The sequence below is a fragment of the Balaenoptera musculus genome, chromosome X, assembly GCF_009873245.2.
Source record: "Balaenoptera musculus isolate JJ_BM4_2016_0621 chromosome X, mBalMus1.pri.v3, whole genome shotgun sequence".
Classification (NCBI taxonomy): Eukaryota; Metazoa; Chordata; class Mammalia; order Artiodactyla; family Balaenopteridae; genus Balaenoptera; species Balaenoptera musculus.
Window position 1 is genome coordinate 53,779,349 of NC_045806.1, and position 22,789 is coordinate 53,802,137.

The window sequence follows — 22,789 nt, forward strand, 5'->3', positions numbered from 1 at the left end:
TTTGCAGAGAGGTAACTCCCTTTGGCTGCGAGCGGGAGAGCTAGCTGCACGTTGCAAAGACGGTTCTGGGGTGCCAGGAGACCGGGGAGCCGCTTCAGCACTGCAGCCAGAATCTGGCTGGTTAGGCGGTAAGCAGGGCAGACCCCCAGATTCCTCTTACTCCCTCTCCACCTCCCCCTGCACGCCGCTTCCCCCTCCCACCAGTTTGTGGGGCCAGAGATCAAAGGATGAAAAGACAGTCAGGACTTCAGTAGCCCCCCCCCCCAAAAAAAAAGAAAAAAGAAAGAAAAAAAGAAAACAACAACAACAAACAAAACACCAACCAAACCCAAACAAACAAAACCCAATAGCAAAACCCAAAACAAAACAAAAAGAAAATAACCTGGTTCCTATTTGCACCTGCTTCAGTGGACACCAAATTCAGAAGGCAGAGGGTTTTCCTCCCCACCCCCCTTCAAGATTTGAGCATCTTTTGAATCTACCCTCCAAGTATTCAAGAGCAGATTGTGAGCCTACCAGGGAAGATTCTGTCCAGCGCGTGTTTCCTCTGCACGAGACTTTGAGGCTGTCAGAATTCTTTGGAGTTGTTACTCCCGCAAGTTTCCTTTTCCCGCAGGTGGGCAACTAGCTGCAGCAACTACGCATAGCAGCCTGTTGAACTCTTCTCAGCAAGAGAAGGGGAGCAAGATAAAGGAATTGGGTGGAAGATTCACCCAAGCTTAAGGATGGAGGTGCAGTTAGGTCTGGGGAGGGTCTACCCCCGGCCGCCGTCCAAGACCTACCGAGGAGCTTTCCAGAACCTGTTCCAGAGTGTACGCGAAGTGATCCAGAACCCGGGTCCCCGGCACCCTGAGGCCGCGAGCGCAGCACCTCCCGGCGCCCGTTTGCAGCAGCAGCAGGAGACCAGTCCCCAGCAGCAGCAGCAGCAACAGCAGCAGCAGCAGAGTGAGGATGGCTCTCCTCAAGTCCAGAGCAGAGGCCCCACAGGCTACCTGGCCCTGGAGGAGGAACAGCAGTCTTTACAACAGCAGTCAGCTCCCGAGGGCCCCCCGGAGAGCGGCTGCGTCCCAGAGCCGGGAGCTACCTCGGCAGCCGGCAAGGGGCTGCAGCAGCCACCGCCAGCACCTCCGGACGAGGATGACTCAGCTGCCCCATCCACGTTGTCCCTGCTGGGCCCCACTTTCCCCGGCTTAAGCAGCTGCTCCACCGATCTTAAAGACATCCTGAGCGAGGCCGGCACCATGCAACTTCTTCAGCAGCAGCAGCAACAGCAGCAGCAGGAGGCGGTATCTGAAGGCAGCAGCAGCAGCGGGAGAGCGAGGGAGGCCACTGGGGCTACCATCTCCTCCAAGGACAGTTACCTAGGGGGCAGTTCGACCATCTCGGACAGCGCCAAAGAGTTGTGTAAGGCAGTGTCGGTTTCCATGGGCTTGGGTGTGGAGGCACTGGAGCATCTGAGTCCTGGGGAACAGCTTCGGGGGGATTGCATGTACGCCCCGCTCCTGGGAGGTCCACCGGCTGTGCGTCCCACTCCTTGTGCCCCGTTGGCTGAATGCAAAGGTTCTCTGCTGGATGATGGCCCGAGCAAGGGCACCGAAGAGACTGCTGAGTATTCCCCTTTCAAGGCAGGTTACACCAAAGGGCTGGACAGTGAGAGCCTGGGCTGCTCTGGCAGCGGCGAAGCAGGGGGCTCCGGAACACTTGAGCTGCCATCCGCCCTGTCTCTGTACAAGTCTGGAGCACTGGACGAGGTAGCAGCTTATCAGAGTCGCGACTACTACAACTTTCCGCTAGCCCTGGCCGGGCCGCCGCCCCCTCCGCCGCCTCCCCATCCTCATGCCCGCATCAAGCTGGAGAACCCCCTGGACTATGGCAGCGCCTGGGCGGCCGCGGCGGCACAATGCCGCTATGGGGATCTGGCGAGCCTGCAAGGCGGGGGTGCAGCAGGACCGGGCTCAGGCTCACCCTCAGCTGCCGCCTCCTCTTCCTGGCACACTCTCTTCACAGCCGAAGAAGGCCAGCTCTATGGGCCCTGTGGCGGAGGCGGGGGCGGCAGCTCAGGCGAGGCAGGGGCTGTAGCCCCATACGGCTACACTCGGCCACCTCAGGGGCTGGCGGGCCAAGAAGGTGACTTTTCCCCACCCGATGTGTGGTATCCCGGCGGCGTGGTGAGCAGAGTGCCCTATCCAAGTCCCAGTTGTGTCAAAAGCGAAATGGGCCCCTGGATGGAGAGCTATTCTGGACCTTATGGGGACATGCGGTAAGTTTCTCCTCCTAAAAATGTCTTTAAGCCTAGAGGCAGTCCTCTCCTCCCCGCGCGAATGCTGTGTTCTTGGGCGAGCTGAACAAGCTTCCACAGAAAGGGCCGCCCTAAATCTGGAGCCTTTCCCTGGACTCCTGGCCTACCAAAGATTCGACCTTTGCGCTCTGAACCCCCACTGTGTGCTCCAGTCCCCACCGCTGTGAGCCCTGGGTGCTGGTGCAAGCCCTTCCAGATTCCTTGACAACCCCCGCCCCCCACCAGCCTCCAAAAATCTTCCCTGCCACTTGGTACTCCATGTCCCGCGGGTTCCAAATTTAAATCCAATTGCAAGGGCCATCTTCCGAAATAAAGCCCTTAAGCCCTCCACTACTTCTCCTTCTCCCTGCCCCCAAATCAGAGAACCTGGACAAGAAATATGGGCACTTTCTCCTCTTAAGGTCTGTTAGGGATTGCCCCCCGGCCTGTGGCTGGTCTTGGCAGGTTAGAGGCAAAATAACTGACCCAAGCTTTTCTCAACCCGCCTCCTCCAAAGAGATGAAATGGAGTATGGGATTACGGGGAGAAGGTGATCTCTGGGTTCTGAGGGCCGCTGTGTGAAGAAGGGGTGAAGTCCCTTTGCTGGCAACAAAGAGGACTTGCCCCACGGTTGGAGGTCAGGAGAGAGACTCCAACCAGGCAAGATTAGAGCAGGCAAAGGTAGGGGAAAGCCAAATGACCCCTTTCCTCGTAAACAATGGGCAGGATTTGCCCTCACAGGTTGACGATGTTGGAACTACATGGTAGTGTTGGTTTTCTCTTGTAAAGTGTTTATTTGCTCTATGGATTACAACAGATCCACAGTTCCTACTTTGAGTTTGCATTAGCTCTATAAAGAGGAGAATGTTCTTTTAATGAACAATTTAACCAGACTTGAGTCTGACTTACAAAAGTGTTGGGAAAAAAGTTTAAAGGATTTCCTGCTATTCCAGTGTGCATAGAAATCTGCTTTTGTGAGATTAGGGTTTACAAAAGGAATAGGGCTTTTCAATATATTCCTTCATTTTAAGGACATACTTGCATTTTAAAACATTATATGTTACCTCTAACAAATTAAGTAATAACTGTTAGGGACCTATGAGCCTTAATCTTGCCCAAGAGTTTTCATTAGGACATGAGAAAAGTGGCGGTCAATTTCATCTTGCGTGTTAAAAATTCTTACTTACCACAATTGAGCACTTTGGAGACCACCTTAAAGATTTTTTTCCCAGCAAACTAAGATATTAGTTTATCTCCATGAGGGAGGGAATATTGACTGGGGAACTAACTCCTCAGATCTGCTGGGTGCTGATGTCCTCATGGATGCTGATGCCTTGTTCCGTGTTTCTGTAGCTATTTTCTTTACCTGTGACTTTTCAAAACTTGTTAGACTTAGCATCTTTGTTTGGAGACTTAAATCCAACAATTTTCTTCCTTTCACTGATGCTTCTGTTCTTGGAAGGTTGATAGCACAGTGTTAGAAAAGAAAGAGGAGGATAGGATTTCATAAAATATTTTCTGGGCTACTGAAGAAACAGCTTCTAACCAGGCTTTATATTTTTTAGGTTCTTAAGATTTGGCTTACAGGATTTTCAAAGGCTTCATTTATATTGTCAGTCTTTTCTAGTTAATTTGAAGTTTTTTTGTTTTTTTTAAATTTTTGCAATGTGGTTATACTGTGGGACAAAAGGTCTTCATTTTATAAGAACAGATTTACTTGCTAGAGTATATTTTTTTTCCTATGGCGGTTGCTAGTCAGCGGAGCTCTCTTCTACTGTGAACTATTTTTTTTTTTTGGCGGGGTTGGGGGGAATGTATAAGGTGCTTCAGTGACCTGCCCAGTCACTGGAACCGTCCTGTCCCTCTTCTGTATGCCTCCCCCAACACCCAAGTAACTCAATTAACAGGGAGGAGATGAATGATTCCACATATTTGTTAAGAGATGTGTGTGTGTGTTCGAAGACATAACCTGAAATTTTCAGAAAGTGGCTACAGAGAGCTTTTAAATAGTTCTTCCCATCAGGTGTGCAGTAAGCTAGGGGATTTTATCCCAGGTCTTCATGGAAAAACTTCTCTATTTCTAAAACCTGCATAAATTAATGACCTCAACTAGTGAGACATTAGCAGTACCCGAAGAAAGTACAAGATTATTTAATCTTTCCTGGTTTGTGATTGCTGCACTGGTTATAGGAATCTAGTGAAAGGGAAAACTGGCATTCCTGTCTTGTGTGTTGACAAGGAGTTTTCATTTCTAGGACAAAGAAAATCCTTGAATCAGGTTTTTTAAAATTTATCAATTTCATCAGAATTCAACCAATCCCAATCTAAAAGTTGGTATTTTCTTACTTTCTCTTTCTTTCCCTAACTTTGTAGGGGCACAGTTTGGTGAAAGGCAAGGAATTATTTTAAGCCAAAGCTAGAGCTTCCACCCTCTCTGTATTGCATGCATTATATGCCAACTTTGAGTTAAAAATCTCAACATTCTAGAGACTTTCAATAATCTGTTGGATTACTCCCTTTTCCAATTGTGTGTGTGTGTTCATACACGTTATTTAATTGTAGGGTTTTTTTTTTAACTTAATAACTTCTGGAATAGCTCTGTGTTCTTATACATCTACAATATTTCTGCTGAGAGGAGAGAGGCCTAAGGTGGTCCTTTAATTTTTTTTTTTTACTTATTTTAGCATGTGGTATGAACGGAAGGAATAATAAAAAGTGATAGGGCTTGTGTGAAACCCTGATAATATTTTATGGAGCTGTCTTCCACTGCGATCAAATAAGACTACAACTTTGTTAATTGACCACTGTCTCACTTGACAGAAGTAGGGCCCTTTATATCCCAGCAAACAGCATAATAATATGACAAATATTTATTCTTGGGAGATGAGACCAAGGGGAGCCTGTTCAGGAACTAGAGTTGGGGTTTAAATAAATTATCCAGATGCAAAAAGAACATTTTAATTTTTCTCTTGATAATTTGTTCTGGTCTTCATAATAGGTAGTATTTTAGTAGTGCTTTGAAATCGGCAAATCCTGCCTTTCTCCATTAGTTATTTCAAAAGAAGTCACTTTATTAATTCCCCTTTCCATCTCCTCTCCTCTCCACAGTTATCAAGTGACTTTTTATGACTATCTTGCAAGGAGCAGTTTGTCTTTTTTGTAAATCTGAGTTTTGCTTTGGGAATGACGCTCTCTGTCCATAGGCCTTCAGGGTCAATATGTTGGAAAGAAACATCCTTTCTTCACGGTCAGCAAATAACTGGTGAGTTCTGTCTGGATACCAGTAATCAGAACCTGAGGACCAGATAGCCACACTGGGTGGTACCCCATTTGAAAATATGTGCACGATGTAGTGATAGAATTCTTCTCTTGGTTGTCCACAGAGTATCTCTCTCATCTTGGCCAAAGGTTAACATCAGTGAGAGACATTTTTGAAGAAGCTTGCAGCTTTCCTGTTGCAGGGTCACTTGAGGGTGCTTTCTTGCCAGTGCTAATTTTGCCTCATCAGACTTCCATTCCTTTTAGGCTGTAAACTTTGATATTAATATATTGAATTTGCTGGCACATTTCATTTTCTTTTTTAAATGTTTTACCTCCCTGTAGTAATTTTCTCACCTGGTATACATATATGTATTTAAACCAAAAAATTCTTTGGTCTCCTGACTCTTACTTGTACTGTGGCTGCTCTTGGTGGGATTATGTGAGTTGGAGTTAGGGACATGGACAATTTTATTATTATTGTTATTTACGGTGATATCAAGACTACCAGTTTCATTCAGAACTGTGCTAAGCAGAAAGCAGAATGCCGGCTGGTTGTGGTAAGCAAGGGGCTTATTTTATAACCAAACCTGAAATCATGATTCTGAAAAATAGAAAGCGAATAAAAATCAAGTTTTGTGAGGTTGGTTGGAGAGGGAAAAGGAAACCTCTCCCCACCCCCTACCTCCACCATTTTCTCTTTGTCCGCAGCTTCCTTAAGTGCTGCCTGTCCCCGATTTTCTTTCTTTTTACTCCTTTCATGCTTTTGACATTGAAATATAGACTTTTTTTTTCTACTTTTCAGGATATTTTTTCTCATTACACCTGTGGCATGCTCCTAAAGAATTGTTTTTAATCTGGAGAGTAACAGATCAGATCAACCTCAGCACCTTTCTTTTAAGACTAGATGACTTGAAGAGATTGCAAAATGAATAGCTGGGCTTTTTTTACCTTAAGGTTAGAGCCTGATTCAACAGTTGCTGAGGGAGCTGAACTAGATGGCTTGAGGACTTGGTGATTTAATGAAGTATTTTGCTGGCTGCTGTCTCTGTCTCTTTTTCTCTGTCTCTCTCTGTCTACTGGCTATTTTGGCAACGTTTTCTCAAAACCTGAGAATAACTGGACCCTCTCGCCTCTGAGACAGCTCTGTCTGGGTCAAACTTCTGCAGTGCTTTCACAAGTAGTATCTGATCTATATGTGACGATAATATTTTCAGTGTTCATCCATGTTGAAGCACATCTCAATACTTTCCATTTTATGGATGTACCTCACTTTATCTATCCATTCATCAGTTGATGGACATTAGAGTTGTTTCAACCTTTTGGTTATTATGAATAATACTGCTATGAACATTTATGTACAAGAAGATTTTTTTTTTATGAACATGTTTTTTAATTCTTTTGGGTACATACCTAGAAGTGGAGTTTCTGGGTCATATAGTAACTCTGTGTTTAACCTTTTGAGGCACTCCCAAACTGTTTTTAAAAGTGGCTACACCATTTTACAATCTCACCAGCAATGTATGAGGGTCCGATTTCTCCACATCCTGCCAATACTTCTAATTGTCTTTTTAATTATAGACATCACAGTGGGTGTGAAGTGGTATCTCAAAGTGGTTTTGATTTGCATTTCTCTAATGACTAATAATATTAAGCATCTTTTTTTGTGCTTATTGACTGTTTGTATATCTTCTTTGCAAAAAAGGTCTTTGCTCATTTGTAATTAGATTATTTGTCTTATTGAGTTGTAAGAGTTTTAAAAAAATATATTCTAGATACAAATCCTATAAGAAATTACAATTTGTGAATATTTTATCACATACTCTGAGTTGTCTTTTCACTTTCTTGATGGTATTCATTGAAGAACGTGCTTTAAAATTTTTGAAGTCCAATGTACTTTTTGTATGTAGCTTGTGATCTTTGTATCATATCTAAGAAGGTTTTGCTTAATCCAAGGTCACAAAGATTTACACTTAGGTTTCCTTCTAAGAGTTTTATAGTTTTAGCTGTTAAATTTACGTTTTTGATCAATTTTGAATTAATTTTTATGTAAATATCTAGTCACCACAGCACCATATGTTGATTCTTTCCCTATTTAACTGTCTCAGCACCCTTTGTGTAAAATCAGTTGACTGTAAATGTTTTTTTCTGGACTGTGGGCTATATTACAATACATTGATCCTATACCAATACCACGGTGTCTTAATTACTGTAGGTTTTTAATAAGTTTTGAAATGAGGAAGTGTGAGTCCTCCAATTTTGTTCTTCTTTTTCAAGATTGTTTTTGACTATTGTGGGTCCTTTGAATTTCTGTGTGCATTTTAGGATCAGCTTGTCAGTTTCTACAGAGAAGCCATTTGGGATTCTGATAGAGGCTGCATTGAATCTGTAGATCAATTTGGGGAGTGTTGTCATCTCCACATTAAGTGTTCTGATCCATGGCCATGGAATGTCTTTCCATTTATTTATGTCATTTTCACTTTTTTCAACGTTTTGTAGTTTTAAGAGTATAAATTTTGCACTTCTTTTGTTAAATTAGTTCCACAATATTTTAATTTTTGATGCTACTATGAATGGAATTTTCTTAATATCCTTTAAAATTGCTCATTGCCAGTGTATAGAAATATAACTGATTTTTGTATATTGACTTTGTATCCTGCAACCTCGGTGAAAGTACCTGAGTTTTGAACCCCTCTGGGACTTAAGAGGCAAAAGGTTTCTGCTGCTGTGTTGAAAGTTAAAGCATACTTTGTTTCATCCTGTATGAAGGCTGCATAAGGACACTGTTCTCAATTTTTCTTAACTGTGAATTAGAATTGGTAATGCCAGCCCCTTCCTGGATGAATAGAAGAGTGTCTCTAAAATTTTCAGGTCTTCAGAGAACAGTAGAGAAGAAACATATTAATAAGGTTTATGCAGTTAGTAGTCCTCTTTTTAGTATTTGGATTTGGGAACTACTAGCAAGGGGATGAGGAATAATAATTTCTATGTACTAAACTAACATGAAGAGGTAACAGATGCAAACTAAGCCAAAGAAATCACTAGCTAGCTGTATTTGGCTTATGTTTAGGTTTGTGTAAGCAGCTGGAGTCATAATTTTATGTTTTTATATGTTGTCCTTTAGATAAGGTAAATGCCACCACTCCTTCTGGTGTGTATTTGTAGATGAAGAAGTGGTCCATTTACTCTCATATAATTTGGGCTTCTTTTCAGGGATGTACTCTATAACCATAAAAAAGAGATAAAATTTACCTATAAAGGGATTGAACTTTGGTCTTATTAACACTCTAGGCTAAGGGTCATATCTAATCAGCTATAGCTATCGTGTCCTGAAAATGGTAAGTGAACGGCAGGCCACTGAACAAAAGGTCCTCTTGTGATGTAGTTGTCTTTAGAGATGACCCTAATAAAGTGATTTTTAAAAAGTATTCATCAATCAACCACTTTTCATTAAACACCTGCTATATGCCCATCTGTGTACTAGAGAGAGATCAGGGTAAAGGGAGCACAATTCAGGGAGAATCTGGAGATCACTGCCTTCAAGGAGCTTATAGCTATTAAAACAAAAATAAAAACAAAACAGAACGGCAACACCATGATGCCAGTATGATGAGATGCTGGATTGTATGGTATGTATTTTTTTTTTAAAGATTTATTTATTTAATTGATTGATTGGTTGCTATGTTGGGTCTTCGTTTCTGTGCTAGGGCTTTCTCTAGTTGCAGCAAGCAGGGGCTACTCTTCATCGCGGTGCACGGGCCTCTCAGTATCACGGCCTCTCTTGTTGCGGAGCACAGGCTCCAGACGTGCAGGCTCAGTAGTTGTGGCTCACGGGCCCGGTTGCTCCGCGGCATGTGGGATCTTCCCAGACTAGGGCTCGAACCCGTGTCCCCTGCATTGGCAGGCAGATTCTCAACCACTGCGCCACCAGGGAAGCCCTGGTATGTATTTTTTAAATGCAGATATCCAAAAAAGAAATGGATCAACATAGGTGGAAGTGGTCAACAATATTACCTGTGGCTGCTTTTTATCGTTATGGATGAGGTTGGGACATGATTTAACTCAAGCAATAGATTATAGGTCTTGATGAATATTTCAGATACCAGAAGGTAGTAATTCTGGAAAGACAATGAAGAGTGAACTCAAGGTAGGGGTTGGAATCTATTTCTCCTTTTTCAACAGTGCCACCCCAGTCAAGTTAGTTACTAGTTACTTTCTCATTTTTGTCTATATTGTTGCACTTGCTGGGAACATGTTTCCATGTCTTTGACTATACAAGTCTGCAATATATGAGGAATTAATTAAAATTGAGGGTGATTAATGGGTCTAAGTTTGGCGTGAGAGCCAATAAAGATGCCCAGTGTGGTGGTCAGATCAAGAATTATTATTCTGCTCTCAAGTTTTCCATTGATCATGGTGGCTTGCTTTAAGGTTCTGTATAAATGGGGTTTCAGGGTGTTGGTTAAGGGAGAGAAGCAAGGAGCACAAGTCAGACAATTCTGGGAGTAAGGGGAACATGAAAACTTTTTTTATAAGGTCTTTGCTGAATTAGATGATGTAGCTTTAAAATGGCCAACCCCTTAATTATGGGTTCTGTTTTGTGCAAATTGAGTGTGTTCCTTGCTTGTGGAAGTGTAGTCTTACTATCTGGCCGCTAGGGGGACTGCAAGTGTCCTGTGACAGGGTTTCCCTGGAAATAGTTGGCCTCCTTTGGTGGATTCAACATATCACAGGATAACTTGAGCCAGAACCACCTAGTACCAGACAATAAATAAGCTACAGTGCTACTTAGTATTTTATCTGGGATGTTCTTTTCCAAAGTGCAAAACATTTTTAGTAGCACTATTTGACTCCTTGACACCTTTTTCTGAATGTAGCACAGGGAACAGTGACATTGGACATATTCCAGTAACACTTTACAGTTTACAGAGTTGTTTCATATTCCATTATTGCATTTCATCCGCATTTCTACCGTATACAAGTAGCCAGGTTTACTGTGTTTTAATACTCTCCATACTATTATAATACTGTCATTCCCATTGTAAATATTATGTTCAGAGAAGTTAAGTGATGTGTCTAAAGTCAAACAGCTTCAAGGTGACAGAGTTGGGATTTCAGCCCCACTCTTTGTTCCTCAAATCAAGTGTTCCTTTTTTATCACACAGGTCGCTCACCTCATAGATAGGAAATAGGAGAGTCAGAGAGGCAAAATAACCTTAACTAGTATCAATAGAAATTCATGAAGCTCTTAAGGCTTCTGGGTCTTTTATCCACTTACTGGACTGATGGATTGGCTTGTGTGGGCATTCAAATTGCCAACAGTCTTGCCATCCTACTTTATAGACTGCATTTATTCGACAAATACTTACTGAGCTTTTTATATATCAAATTCTATGCTAAGCACCTATGACACAGCAATGAACAAGGCAGACAAAAATTCCTCCCTTCATGGAGTTTACATTTTAGTGAAAGGAGACATGTAGAATATATCTGATGCTGATAAATGTCATGAAGAATAATTTAGCAGAGTGTGGGGAATACGGATTGATAGTGGGAAGGACTATTTTATATCTGTTGGTCAGAGAAGCCCTTACTGAGAAGGTAATATTTGAGCAGAGACCTGAAGGAAACTAGGAAGTGAGCCATAGGGATATCTGGAGTTAGAATATTCCAGATACCAACAACCGCAAGTAGAAAGGACTTGAGGCAGGAGCATACTTTGTATGATGGACAATAGCAGAGAGGCCTGTATGGCAGTTTATGTAAATGGAGAGTGATAAGAGATGAGATCAGAGTTAATAAGGGACATCTCAGGTCTTCCTTAGGACTTTGGGTTTTACTCCGATATGGGGAGTCATTGGAAGATTTTGAATAGAGGAGTAACATGATCTGACTGATATTTTAACAGATTCTCTTCTGCAGAACATCCACCACTCTTTGATATTTTATACATTTGTTTGTTTACTGATTGTCTGTGTGGAGAAAAGACTGTAAGAGCAAGGGAAAAGCAAGGAAATGAGGCTACTGCAGTGATCCAGGTAAGAGATGATGGTGGTTTAGACCGGGGTTATTGGTAGAGGAGATGAGAAGTAGCTGGATTCTTGATGTGTCTTCATGGTAGATCCTACAGCATTTACTGACAGATTAGATACTCGTTGTGAGAAAAAGAGAGATGTCAAGGCTGATTGCCAAATTTTTGATCTGAGCAATTTGAAAAATGTGATTACCATTTACTGAGATGACGAATATTGTAGGTAAAGCCGGTATGTGTGTGTGGGTGGGTAGGAATCAAGAGTTTGATTTTTGATGTATAAAGTTTGAGTTATTTGGTGAACATCCTGTTGGCTTCTTCTCAGTTTTCATGCAGTGCCCTTAGCTTTCTGCTTTTCAAGGAGGTTAAAACCTTAGAGACCACCTAGATCTTTGGTGCCCTCTCACTTCTCCCCTTTTGCTTTATAGAGGCCTAGAGAGGAGTGGAGTCTTGTCTAGTGAGAAACAACAAGCTGGCAACATAACTAGAGCACAAACTCAGTTCTCCTGGATTCCAGCTTGGTGTTTCTTAGCATTATTCTGAGACCTCATTTTGGGGGTGGTGTGAGTTTCTTCTTCTTGCCCAAACCTTAAACCAGGTAATTAAACTAAATAATGAATAAAAACCTAGAACACCACGCAAAGTGGCTGCTGCCTTCAATCGAACCAAAATATTGTTATGTTTTTACTGAACCACACACCAAAATAATTTATCCATGAAAAACACAGTAAGCAGACTTTTAAAGACCACTGAGCTTTGATCTAAGCTGAAACTTACAGAGATCTGGAACATAAATGGCCTGAGATTGTAGGATATTAGAGTCTATGGAACGTGGGAAACCATCTTGTCCAGTTTGGTCATTTTATGAATGAGGTGCCTGAGGCAGAGAGATGGAAAGGAATTTGAACAAAGTCACACAGAAAGCTAGTTTCTTTTAGTCAGAGCCTATTCTGAGGGTTAGCTGTCTGTTGCTCCTTTGGATAATTCTATGTTGGAAAAGTGATTCCCCACTCAGAACAAAGAATTATAATAGCAGTAATAATGATAGCACTTACTATGTGCCAAATTTTGGTGCCTTACATGGGTTAACTAATTTAATTCTCACAAAAACCTTGGTAAATAGTCCCAGAGAGGTTAAGTGACTTGCCCAAAGGTCACACAGCTAGGAAGTAATAGAAGTCTGGCTTGTAACTGCGAGGTTCTAACCACTGCTTAGTACCAACAGCTTCTCAGATTAGCTAGTCATTCACCTCTACTATCCCAAAAGACTGGTGACTAGGGTGACCTCATTAAGCACTGACCCTATATAGTCCGCTGATCCTCACAGAATACCTGAGTTCCTGGTAAAGTGGAGGTGGAGGGACATAAAGGGGGTGGTGGGAAGAAGTTGATCATTTACAATAGGGATTGGAAAGCAGAACTACAGAAATTGTTGAAAAAGGCCTGGAGATTCCAAGGTGGTTGAAAATCTCAAAGCCCACTACAAACCTGGGCAATGCAGTGCCTGCTTAAATAGGAGAGAAACCAAGGTAAGAAAAATAAAATAGCTGATTTCTTGAAGTCAGGAACTCTTTTATGTGTTTTACATCTGTTAATTCATTTAATTCTCAAAATAACTCCCTGAGGTAAGTACGATTATCATTCCCATGTTACCGGTGAGTGAATAGGAACAGAACAATTAAGTAACGTGCCCAAGGTTATAGAACAAGTAAGTGAAAGAGACTATATTAGAATCTAGGTAGCTCTGCTCCTCAACTTATATTATTTTCCACTACATTTAGGGAAAGGAGTGCTATTCATATTATATAATTTTTTTAATGCAAAAACGTGCTTGAGCTTCAAACATTGAGCAACTCTTGTCCTTAAAATACACCAGCTTCTTTTAAGGACTCTTAGGAGGAAAGGTACTTATCCAAGGGCACATGGTGAGTAATTAGTAGAACCAGAGTCTGAACTCGAGACTCCAGACTGCCAAACCTCTTTGCATTTTATCACTCTGTTTCCATTCTCACACTGACTTGTCTCCCTTTATTCCTCCTTCTGTATCGCCCTGCCTCTCACTTTTTTAAAATTAACTTTATGCATCAGCAAGTTTGGACAGAGAATGGGGAGAATGATCAGAATCCATGTCCCACCAGGCATTGTCAAAAGGAACAAAAACGTCAGGAAAAAATGTCAGCATATGGGATTTGCCCTAAGTAAGAAGGGGAACTTCCCAATATGAGAAAAGGCTACCTCTGTTCTTCTAGCCCAAATTGGTTCTGCAGGATTCCATAGGAAGTCATGAATATGATTGTCAGATGACTTTTTTGTTATTGTGGAAATGGAAGAAGGCCACTATGAAAGTCTGCTTCTCTCCAGATATTTTTTAAGGAAGGTGCAATCTTCCCACTCATATAAGTGACAACTACTTAGGAATTTCTTTTGAAAATTGGCAGTACATAAGAGAAAGCATCTTTCCAAAAGTGTCATATTGGTCCACTTCTCTGAAGCGTTGTCCAACCTCTGACTAGATGATGAGGTCGCATAAACTGAGAGTTGGGAGTAAGATGGAAACTCCTTTGATGTTTGGGTGCAGAAAGGATTCCAAAACATGTTTTGAGTCTGTTTACTTTACCTACCCCTCCTTCCCTTTCATCTTTGTTTAAAAATACAAAGGTTAGCAAGTGTGTAGTCTGTTGGAGTTTCCAGTTGTTCATTTGAAAAATCTGTTTGATCAGGCGTTTAAATAAAAAGGACCAAATTATACTGAGATATTTCAGTCACCAACTACCTAATAATAAACCAAAAACCTTAACCATACTCATATTTTTGTATGTCATTTTCTTTGGACACCTGCTAAGCCTTGCTGAGGTGCTAGATTGACTCAAAATGTGCCATCATCAGAGATGACCCCACAGTGTGTGGGAAAAGCTGCACTGGAGGCTTTGGGAATTAAGGTAGTGAAACGATGTGTTGTTGTTTACCAAAGCCTTCTCCATCATTCCCTCTCCCTGAGTTCCAGTCTTCGTCACCTCTTGCCTGGATTAGTGCAGTGACCTCATGCCTCCTCTCCCTAGTCCTCTGTGCTGCTCTCTGATTCATATTGTATTCATCCTACCAGATTAACTTTCCCAAGGGTCAGTTACAATATTGTTAGTGTCTTCCTTTAAACATCCATTAGTCTATAAGCTCCTTGAGGGTTAGAACTCTGTTTAATTTATCTCTGTATTCTCAATGCTTAGCACAGAAGAAGCCTTGCTGAGCAGTTGTGTAATGCATGTTTGAAATTGCAGCTCCTCTCCATTTGCTTATAGGTTAAAATACAACTTCTTTAAGTCTGGTGTTCAAAGCTTTTCATTATCTGTATTACTTTTCCAGCCTCAAGTCCTATAATTCCCCTACAGAAATCTTTAACTCCAGCCACATGGATCTGTCACCTTAAACCGCTGTCACTCCTTTTTTCTTTGAACTTGTTGTTTTTCCTATTATTCCTTTGGCCTTGAAGCCTATCCCAATTTTAATACTATCTATTTTTCTAATCTTAGCTCAAATATAGTCTCATATGAGATGAAATTTCTCATCCCCTAATCCATTGAGAAAGTTATCTCTGTGACATGATATGGTTGAAAGAATGTAGGCTTCAGTTTTCTTCATCTGTATACTAGTGCTCGAAATCTCTAGATTATAAGACTTTTGCAAGGAGATGATCAGATGACGTGATACTTGATGGATGTCAGGTATAAGTCAAGAGTTAGTGCTTAATATCTTTTAGATTCAGCCCTTTTTTCCTTCTCCATTGATATATACTTAGTTATTAAATTATAATTATTTATATGCTTATCTTATATATCTTTTTAAATTGTACTCTCTTTTAGGGCAAAGGTTGTTTCATGGATATATTTGTGTAAATTATACAAAACACATAGCTTAGCGTTTGGCTTATAGTAGGTATTCCATAAATATTTATTTATTCAGTGAATCTGAGCCAATCGTATTAAGTGCCAAAAACAAATAATGGATTATAAGTTCAATTAATAGAAATATGGGATTCAGAATAAAGAAAGTGAATTCTGGTCAGACCATATTTACAATGTGGTGTTCAACCCCATTTTTCATGAGGCATCTCCTCTTGTAAAGCATGGAGAAGCTGAGATGCTGAGTTGGGTATGGGAAGGGAGGTAGGGAGCAATGGACATAAATATTGTCTCAATATATCTGAAGGGCTGTCATGGAATAAAGGAGTTAGATATTTTCTGCAGTACCCCAAAGGGCAAAACCAATGAGGATAGATTGCAGTTCAGTAAAAGGAAGACATTTTCTCATAGTGGATTCACCCTATATTGGAAGTTTCCAACAAGGACCAAATGAGTTTTGGGGTGTGTGTGTGTGTGTGTGTGTGTGTGTGTTTGTGTGTGTTTATCCAATTAGTTGCTAACATTTCATGTAAAAATTCAGATTTCCAGTTTGGGAAATGAAGATCTGGAATTATTGGGACTACATTCCTGCGTGACAATAACCAGCTGGAGGTGAGAAGCAAGTGCTCCTCTAGATGTAGCATGTACTTTCCAGTTTATCCAGACACGAACAACCTGCTTTATTCATTTAAGTTACTTGCTTGACTGTTCTAGGCATTTGAATTTGCCATCCCTGTCAGATCAGGGACCTGGGCAAATCTTGACAGCCTTCCTTACCCCAAGGGCTTTTCCTCCTCATCTAAGAGGGACTAAAGAAAAGTACAAGGGATGCTGCAATCAGATCTGACTTGGCTTTCAGTTCTGGCACAGCCATTTACCAACTGTATGACCTTGGGTGAGTAACTTAACCTCTCTGAACGTCAACTCCTTCATCTGTGTAACACTCTCCTCACAGCATTACTGTGAAAACTAAATAAAACAACTAGATAAAGGGCATGCCACTTAGTAGATGATGAAATACTAGTTCCCTTCTTCTTATTCATGGCACCCTTTATGTCCATTGGGAGTATCACATAAGTAGTAAAATAACCCTCATTGAAGGCATTCAAGAAGAAGCTGGACTTGTTGGAGACCATGTATACAGGGAAGAGGTTTCAACTCATAGTAGGTGATTTCCACAGTCACTTTCTAACAATTTAAAAGCCTATCGATAACTCCAAAATGCCCATCTGGATGATTTTAGACATACATCGCAGAGTTAGGGACTTTTAATAAACAACAGATAGGATGAGGGCTCTTGGGGAAAAAGTTGGGGTCAGGGCTAAAATATAATGTGTTGACATTCAGGAATAGGCTTTGGCACCTGACAGATTTTAGTTTAAATCCTGAGTTTGACAATTACCCACTGTGTGTTCTGGGCCACTTAATCTTATTTTCAGTTTCCTCATTTATATAATGAAGATATTAATACTTCTCTCATTGGGTTCTTGTGAGGATAAGTGAGATAATGAATGTAAAAAATCTTGACCAGTGCCTGGCCTAGAATAAAAGCTTGATAAATGGTTCTCCTCCTCTTCCTCCTCCTCATTATTATTATTATTAGCCCAGACCAGCAGAACTTGGGAAAACGCATGGCTAGACTCTGACTGAAGTACATGAGCCTTTCCTCAGGCCACTGCTGTCCCTTCCTCCCCTCCACAAAACTCTGTCTCCAAAATGCTTTGGCCGGAATGTAAGTGTGAGGTCATTGCAGATAACGGGAGCGTGATTTGCTTTGGTAATGCAAGTTATTCAGTTACTTCCCTCAGCCCAGCTGAAATCTTTTACTAGTTGATGCTTGTTTCAAAGTGCAAGACTGAGCTGGTCTGAGAAGACAGGGAGAGTGAGAAGACCCCTCCTCTCAGCTAGAGGTCATGGTCCTCCACAGGGAACAGAATGACCCAGTGCAAAGTCTGGGCCCTTGGTGAGTTTGGGGCCCCTACATTTAAACAAGTCACTCCATTGCATACATCGGTCCCCTTCCCCCACAGAATCACTGGGCAGGAATTTCCTTGACTCCTTCCATGGCCTGGAACCATCCCCCTTCTCATTCTTGTGCTCTACACAGCTGGCAAACAGCAGACAGCAGAACGAAAACAAGAATCTTAGCATAGAGAGAGCTTCATAGCAATGCTGAATTTGCTTGGGAACCTCATGTTAACAAAGGACCTTCCTGACTGCCTCTCAACACCCCAAACAGATTAAAACAGTTTTTTTTTTACTGTGTCTCAGAGCAGCTCCTTGCCTGGGTATATTTAAAGATCTGCTGAGTCACTGAAGAGCAGGCTGGCATATCACAGGAGGCAAGGACTATACCCTAATCTATGGGGGAGTAAATTGAGATGTGAAATCTATCTGACTTCCTCCAATGGGGACAGGAAAGGTGACCCACTTCTAGCCCCCATGACTCTAGAGAGCATCTATTAAGACTTCTTATTCTATCACTTTTGGTTTCCTTCTTAGTTTATAAAAGAGTAAAGATGAGAGGGAGGCAGCACTTGTACCAGTGGGTCAGCTGTCTGAAATTGTATTGCTTCTTTCTGCTATAGGTAGCTGAAAGTAATATATATCTATCACAGGTAGTATAATTCTTTATACTTTTTCCACCACTGCAGTTCTGAATATATTAGTGGAGAAAATGGCAGTTAGCAAGTGGTTCATTGTAGGTAAAGATTGGGCTTTTCTCCTATAAACCTGGTTTCATCCTGTAAAGCCCTGAGCTTCTCCTTGGTCCTGGCCTCTTTCAACCCTGTTCCACAGACTCCAAGCCCCTTTCTCTTTCAAGGCAACTGCTCTCCTCTTTGTCCATTGCTGTCTCCCTTCATCTACTTTTGCCATTTCTACTTATTCAGTCTGTATCCCATGACTTACATAGCCTCCCCCCTCTTTCTATCATGCCATCTCCCTCCCATCAGAATATTCCTCACAGCCCTTCACTTTGCTGGGCATAGGAGCCAGAGTGGATCCAAAAGGGATGCTTCTTGAATGACTTTAAAAGGTTGGTATTAAGATTTTTTATCAGTGGCAACAATAACTTGTTCAGACAGCCATATCCAGGACCTAGAAGAAATCAGATAAGCCAAAATTTGCTTGAAACTGGCAGGAGACCTAGGCCTCTGCCTTCCTCCCCACCACCTTCTTTTATTGAGGTATAATTTATTTATAATATATGTCAATTTCAGGTGTACAACATAATGATTCTATATTTGTATATCCTTTCCCTTTTGCATTCAGTTTTAGATGGTTTTCAGAGGATATGGTGGCTGGCTTTGTTATAGCCAATTGATATATGAAATGGTAGAGGACTGGAAAATGGGAGTGGAGCCACTGGACATGTTTGAGACTAAATGATTCAAATTCCTGGGAAGTATAAAGTGCTTGCAAGTGCACCAGGTACTTTCAGGCACATTGTCTTATTTCCTTCTCAAAACCAACTTGGAGGTAGGCACAACATGGATCAAAATCCTCTTTTCACAGATGAAGAAACTGAGGCTGGAGGCAATTGAGGGACATTCCATGGTAATTTAGACAATAATTGGAAAAACCAGGACTTGGACCATGTATTTCTGGTTGTAAGCCTTACTTTTTTTCAAGCTCACTATACAGATTTGCTTTTTTTAATAAACATTTTTAACCCTTAACTTATTATTATTATTATTTTTAATTTTTATTTATTTATTTATTTATTTTTGGCTGTGTTGGGTCTTCGTTTCTGTGCGAGGGCTTTCTCTAGTTGTGGCAAGCGGGGGCCACTCTTCATCGCGGTGCGCGGGCCTCTCACTATCGCGGCGTCTCTTGTTGCGGAGCACAGGCTCCAGACGCGCAGGCTCAGTAGTTGTGGCTCACGGGCCCAGTTGCTCCGCGGAATGTGGGATCTTCCCAGACCAGGGCTTGAACCCGTGTCTCCTGCATTGGCAGGCAGACTCTGAACCACTGCGCCACCAGGGAAGCCCCAGATTTGCTTTTGAATAAATGAATGAATGAGTATACATTTGATTTGGGAACACTATTTTCAACTTTGAGTTAAAGATTTGCTCCATCCTTTGTGGATCATCATTTTAATTATCAGCAATATCAGTCTGGTCAAATGATAAACATTTCATTCATTAATTCACTAATTCATTCTTTTATTCATTAATACATTTCCTGAGTGCCAACTTTGTAACTGACCCTGTGCTGGATTCTGAGGATGAAAAGAGAAATAAGACATCATCTCAGGTCTCAAAGATCTCAGAGACTGGGGACTGACATCTCAATAGTAAACATAAGAACAGATGCTTATGAAATACCGTTACCAAAATTTTAAGTCATATCCCTCTCGCATAGTGAGTATGGTCCTCCTAAAAATGGGGATGTCTTTTATTTTGGGTATATGAATATGAAGTTTTAATGACTAACTGCTTTTTAATCTAATCCTACCTTCCTAAGAACAAAAGTGAAAGTTTCAGTGTGTGTGTGTGTGTGCGCGCTGTGGGTTGGGTGTGTGATGATAGATGAGAGCTAAGGGATTGCCAAGTAGGAGCTATGGGGGCAGGTTAAGTTGTCCTAGTGGGTTCCAACCCAGTGTGTATCTATTATATAGAGGATCAGGGTGACAAAGATTGTTGTATAAGAGCTGATCTTAGACTTTTTCCAAGTAACCAGTCAGCAGAACTAGAGCATCACTATTTCACTTGCTTTGAAAACATGACACTTAAGGCTCTTTCCTAGTGTGGGTAAACTAATTATGATCATATATTACACATTTTGAGCATCTCCCTCTCAGTGCTAGGTGTATATCAAGGTATTTTCTTGTTTAATCTTTAATCTGATCCTAGACGGTTAATGACTTGTTCAAGGTCATACAGGGAGTAACTTAGTGGATTTGGGATTTGAATTTCGGTTTTCAGCTTTTTGTCCTCTGGCCTCACTGCTGTTTTCACTATTCCACATGACTTCAGCTTTATTTTTCATAGAGACCATTAAATCTATTCTCCATTAGCCAAAGCTTCTTGCCTCCGTTCAACATTATTCTTCTCTAGAATGTTCTTAAGAAATCTTCAGAAAAGCTTTTACAACCTTCATGAGTACTGTGGCCCAGAGCTTAATCCAGGCTTTTAAGTGTCTTGGTTAACTGTAAAATGGAAAATCAAAGTCTTAGCTACTTCAGGAAAAATTAGTTTGGGATGTGAATTTCCTTGGCAACTTGTCATCTCTATTTTACTTCCTTAGCTTCGTAAACTTACCCACAATGTTCTCTGAGAACTAGTAGTAATGAGAATGATGGGGAAACACTTCCTTCCCTTCCCTTCCAAGAGCCCTTCAGCCAAGGCCACACCCCCTCCTGCTTCCCTATTTTCTGTGCAGACATGGAGGTGGGAGCTAGACATGAGTTCCTTTCAGCTCTGAGTTGATGCCAGGGTTTTCTTTTCCTCCCGCTGGACCAAAGTGGGAGGAGAAGTTGAATGATTACTAGGAGGACCATGAGTGAAGGAAAAGGCAGGGGTACATGAAAGAGCAGTGAAGGTATGCTTCAAATACCAGGATTTGTGCCCAGACTTTGTTGGTTACTATCTGTGTAACCTTGGACAAGTTAACAGCTGTGAGTCAGAATTTCCTCATCTGTAAATTAGAACATAAATTCTAATTTTATAGATGAAAGGATAAGTCTAAAAGTGTTTTGTAAACTCAGAAAGGGTTTATAGATTTAAAGTGTTGCTTTTTTATGGTCACAAAATAATGCTATTCTTCACTGATGAAACCTTGTCCTGTTTTTCCTAAAAGCCTGAACATGTGTGGCTTAAGGGGTGGGTCTTTGCCCCTGTACCAGCCACATTACAGATGTAGTAACTATGGGCTGAGGGCAGTGGACTGCTTAAGCATTGAGAAAGTGTAAAAGGAGGGTTACACATTCAGGGGTCAGCAGACGGCAGGTAAAGAAGACCAAGTCCCTCTCTCACTCTCCAAAGCCCCTCTTATTTATTCAGACTTAACATCTGAGGCTTGTTTCAAGTAGGCATGTCTATCTGGGCTTTTTTCCTTATTTGTATGTAACAGGCATTTGTTGACTTGGTGAAAAACATTACTCTCCTTTCCACTTCTAAGGATTAATTGTGCTTCTCTTCTAGACATCAATTCAAAACAGTGAGTTGAAAGGGGTCAAGCTTATACCAAAGAATCAGAGATTATCAGAATTTAGAGGGGACTCTGGAAATCAGTACCCTTTTGTATGGATTGGGCAGGAAGAGGGATTAGACCAAATTCACAAAACTCATCATAGCACATTCAGATTGGAAATCAAGGGCTTCTACTCCCACATCAGTACTAGATGCTCTTTAAGGCCTTTTTCAGCTCAGATATTCTGTGATCTCCATGATTTTTACCCTTTCTATAATACATTGGGGACAATGGGATCTGAGATACCAGCTCTAGCTAAAGTGGGAATATTTCCCTCCCCTCCCCTTTGTTTTTTTCAGGGACCTAGAAGATGGAGGAAGTGTGATTATCATGTGTAATACCACTGTCCGCATTAGATCATATTTGTGAATTCTGAATTAGCAAAGAAATGATTAGCATGGAGAGGGCATGATTGCTTTTCTGCCCCCTTCCCTCTCCCACTTTGTGCATACCAATAAAATTTTTCAGCTCTGGTTTGCCAGGCTGCTCTCTTCTCCTGTAGGTGTTAAAAGCAGAGAGGGATTCCTTAGAGGTCATCTGTTTCATCTTACTGCCTTTGCAAAAGCCTGCCTCCAAGGTGCTGGAGGCCTGCTTTGAACAGGACTTTGTACAAGTATACCAGGGAAATGAATGCAGAGTGCTCCTCACATTCCTTGTCACTTTTTCCCATGATACTCTGACCTCACAGGTGGGAGGTTTTGGTTGAAAACTTGGAACTCAGTGGTGAGTGTTGTAAGGTTTGGACTGTGACCTGTAGGATGCAGCCACACCATTATCTATTAGGCATATAGATTAGCTTGCTTATTAAGCTGTTTTAGTATTAAGTGGTTTGAGGAAGACTACAGTGTAGGTGGGGGATTGTGGTGGGGGGTGAGCAATTCATTATTATTAACATGAAAAAAACACTATCACCTAAACCAAGGCTGCTTTTCTCATGCACATTGACCTGCCTGCAGGACCCTTAGGGGCAGGAAGCAGCATGCTTGGTGTCCTCCAGTTTTCAGCCTTTGTGCACAGGATAGGTGTGAGTTTCTGCACATGTATTCTGGCTTAATGCTTATATGTAATTGTGTACCAGACTCTGTGTGTCTCTTTATATGAATCCATTTCTGAACAGTTGTGGCACAGAGA

At 41.6% G+C, this 22,789-nt stretch overlaps 1 protein-coding gene across 1 annotated transcript in view; it reads left to right on the forward strand.

Moving 5' to 3' along the window:
* The first annotated feature begins 691 nt into the window (after nucleotides 1-691).
* The window catches only part of AR (androgen receptor), a 174,570-nt gene continuing 152,472 nt past the window's right edge, over nucleotides 692-22,789 (forward strand). The window contains exon 1 of the mRNA XM_036840747.1: nucleotides 692-2,260. Coding sequence (XP_036696642.1) covers nucleotides 726-2,260 — 1,535 coding nt within the window. The 5' untranslated portion in view covers nucleotides 692-725. The remainder of the gene's footprint in view (nucleotides 2,261-22,789) is intronic.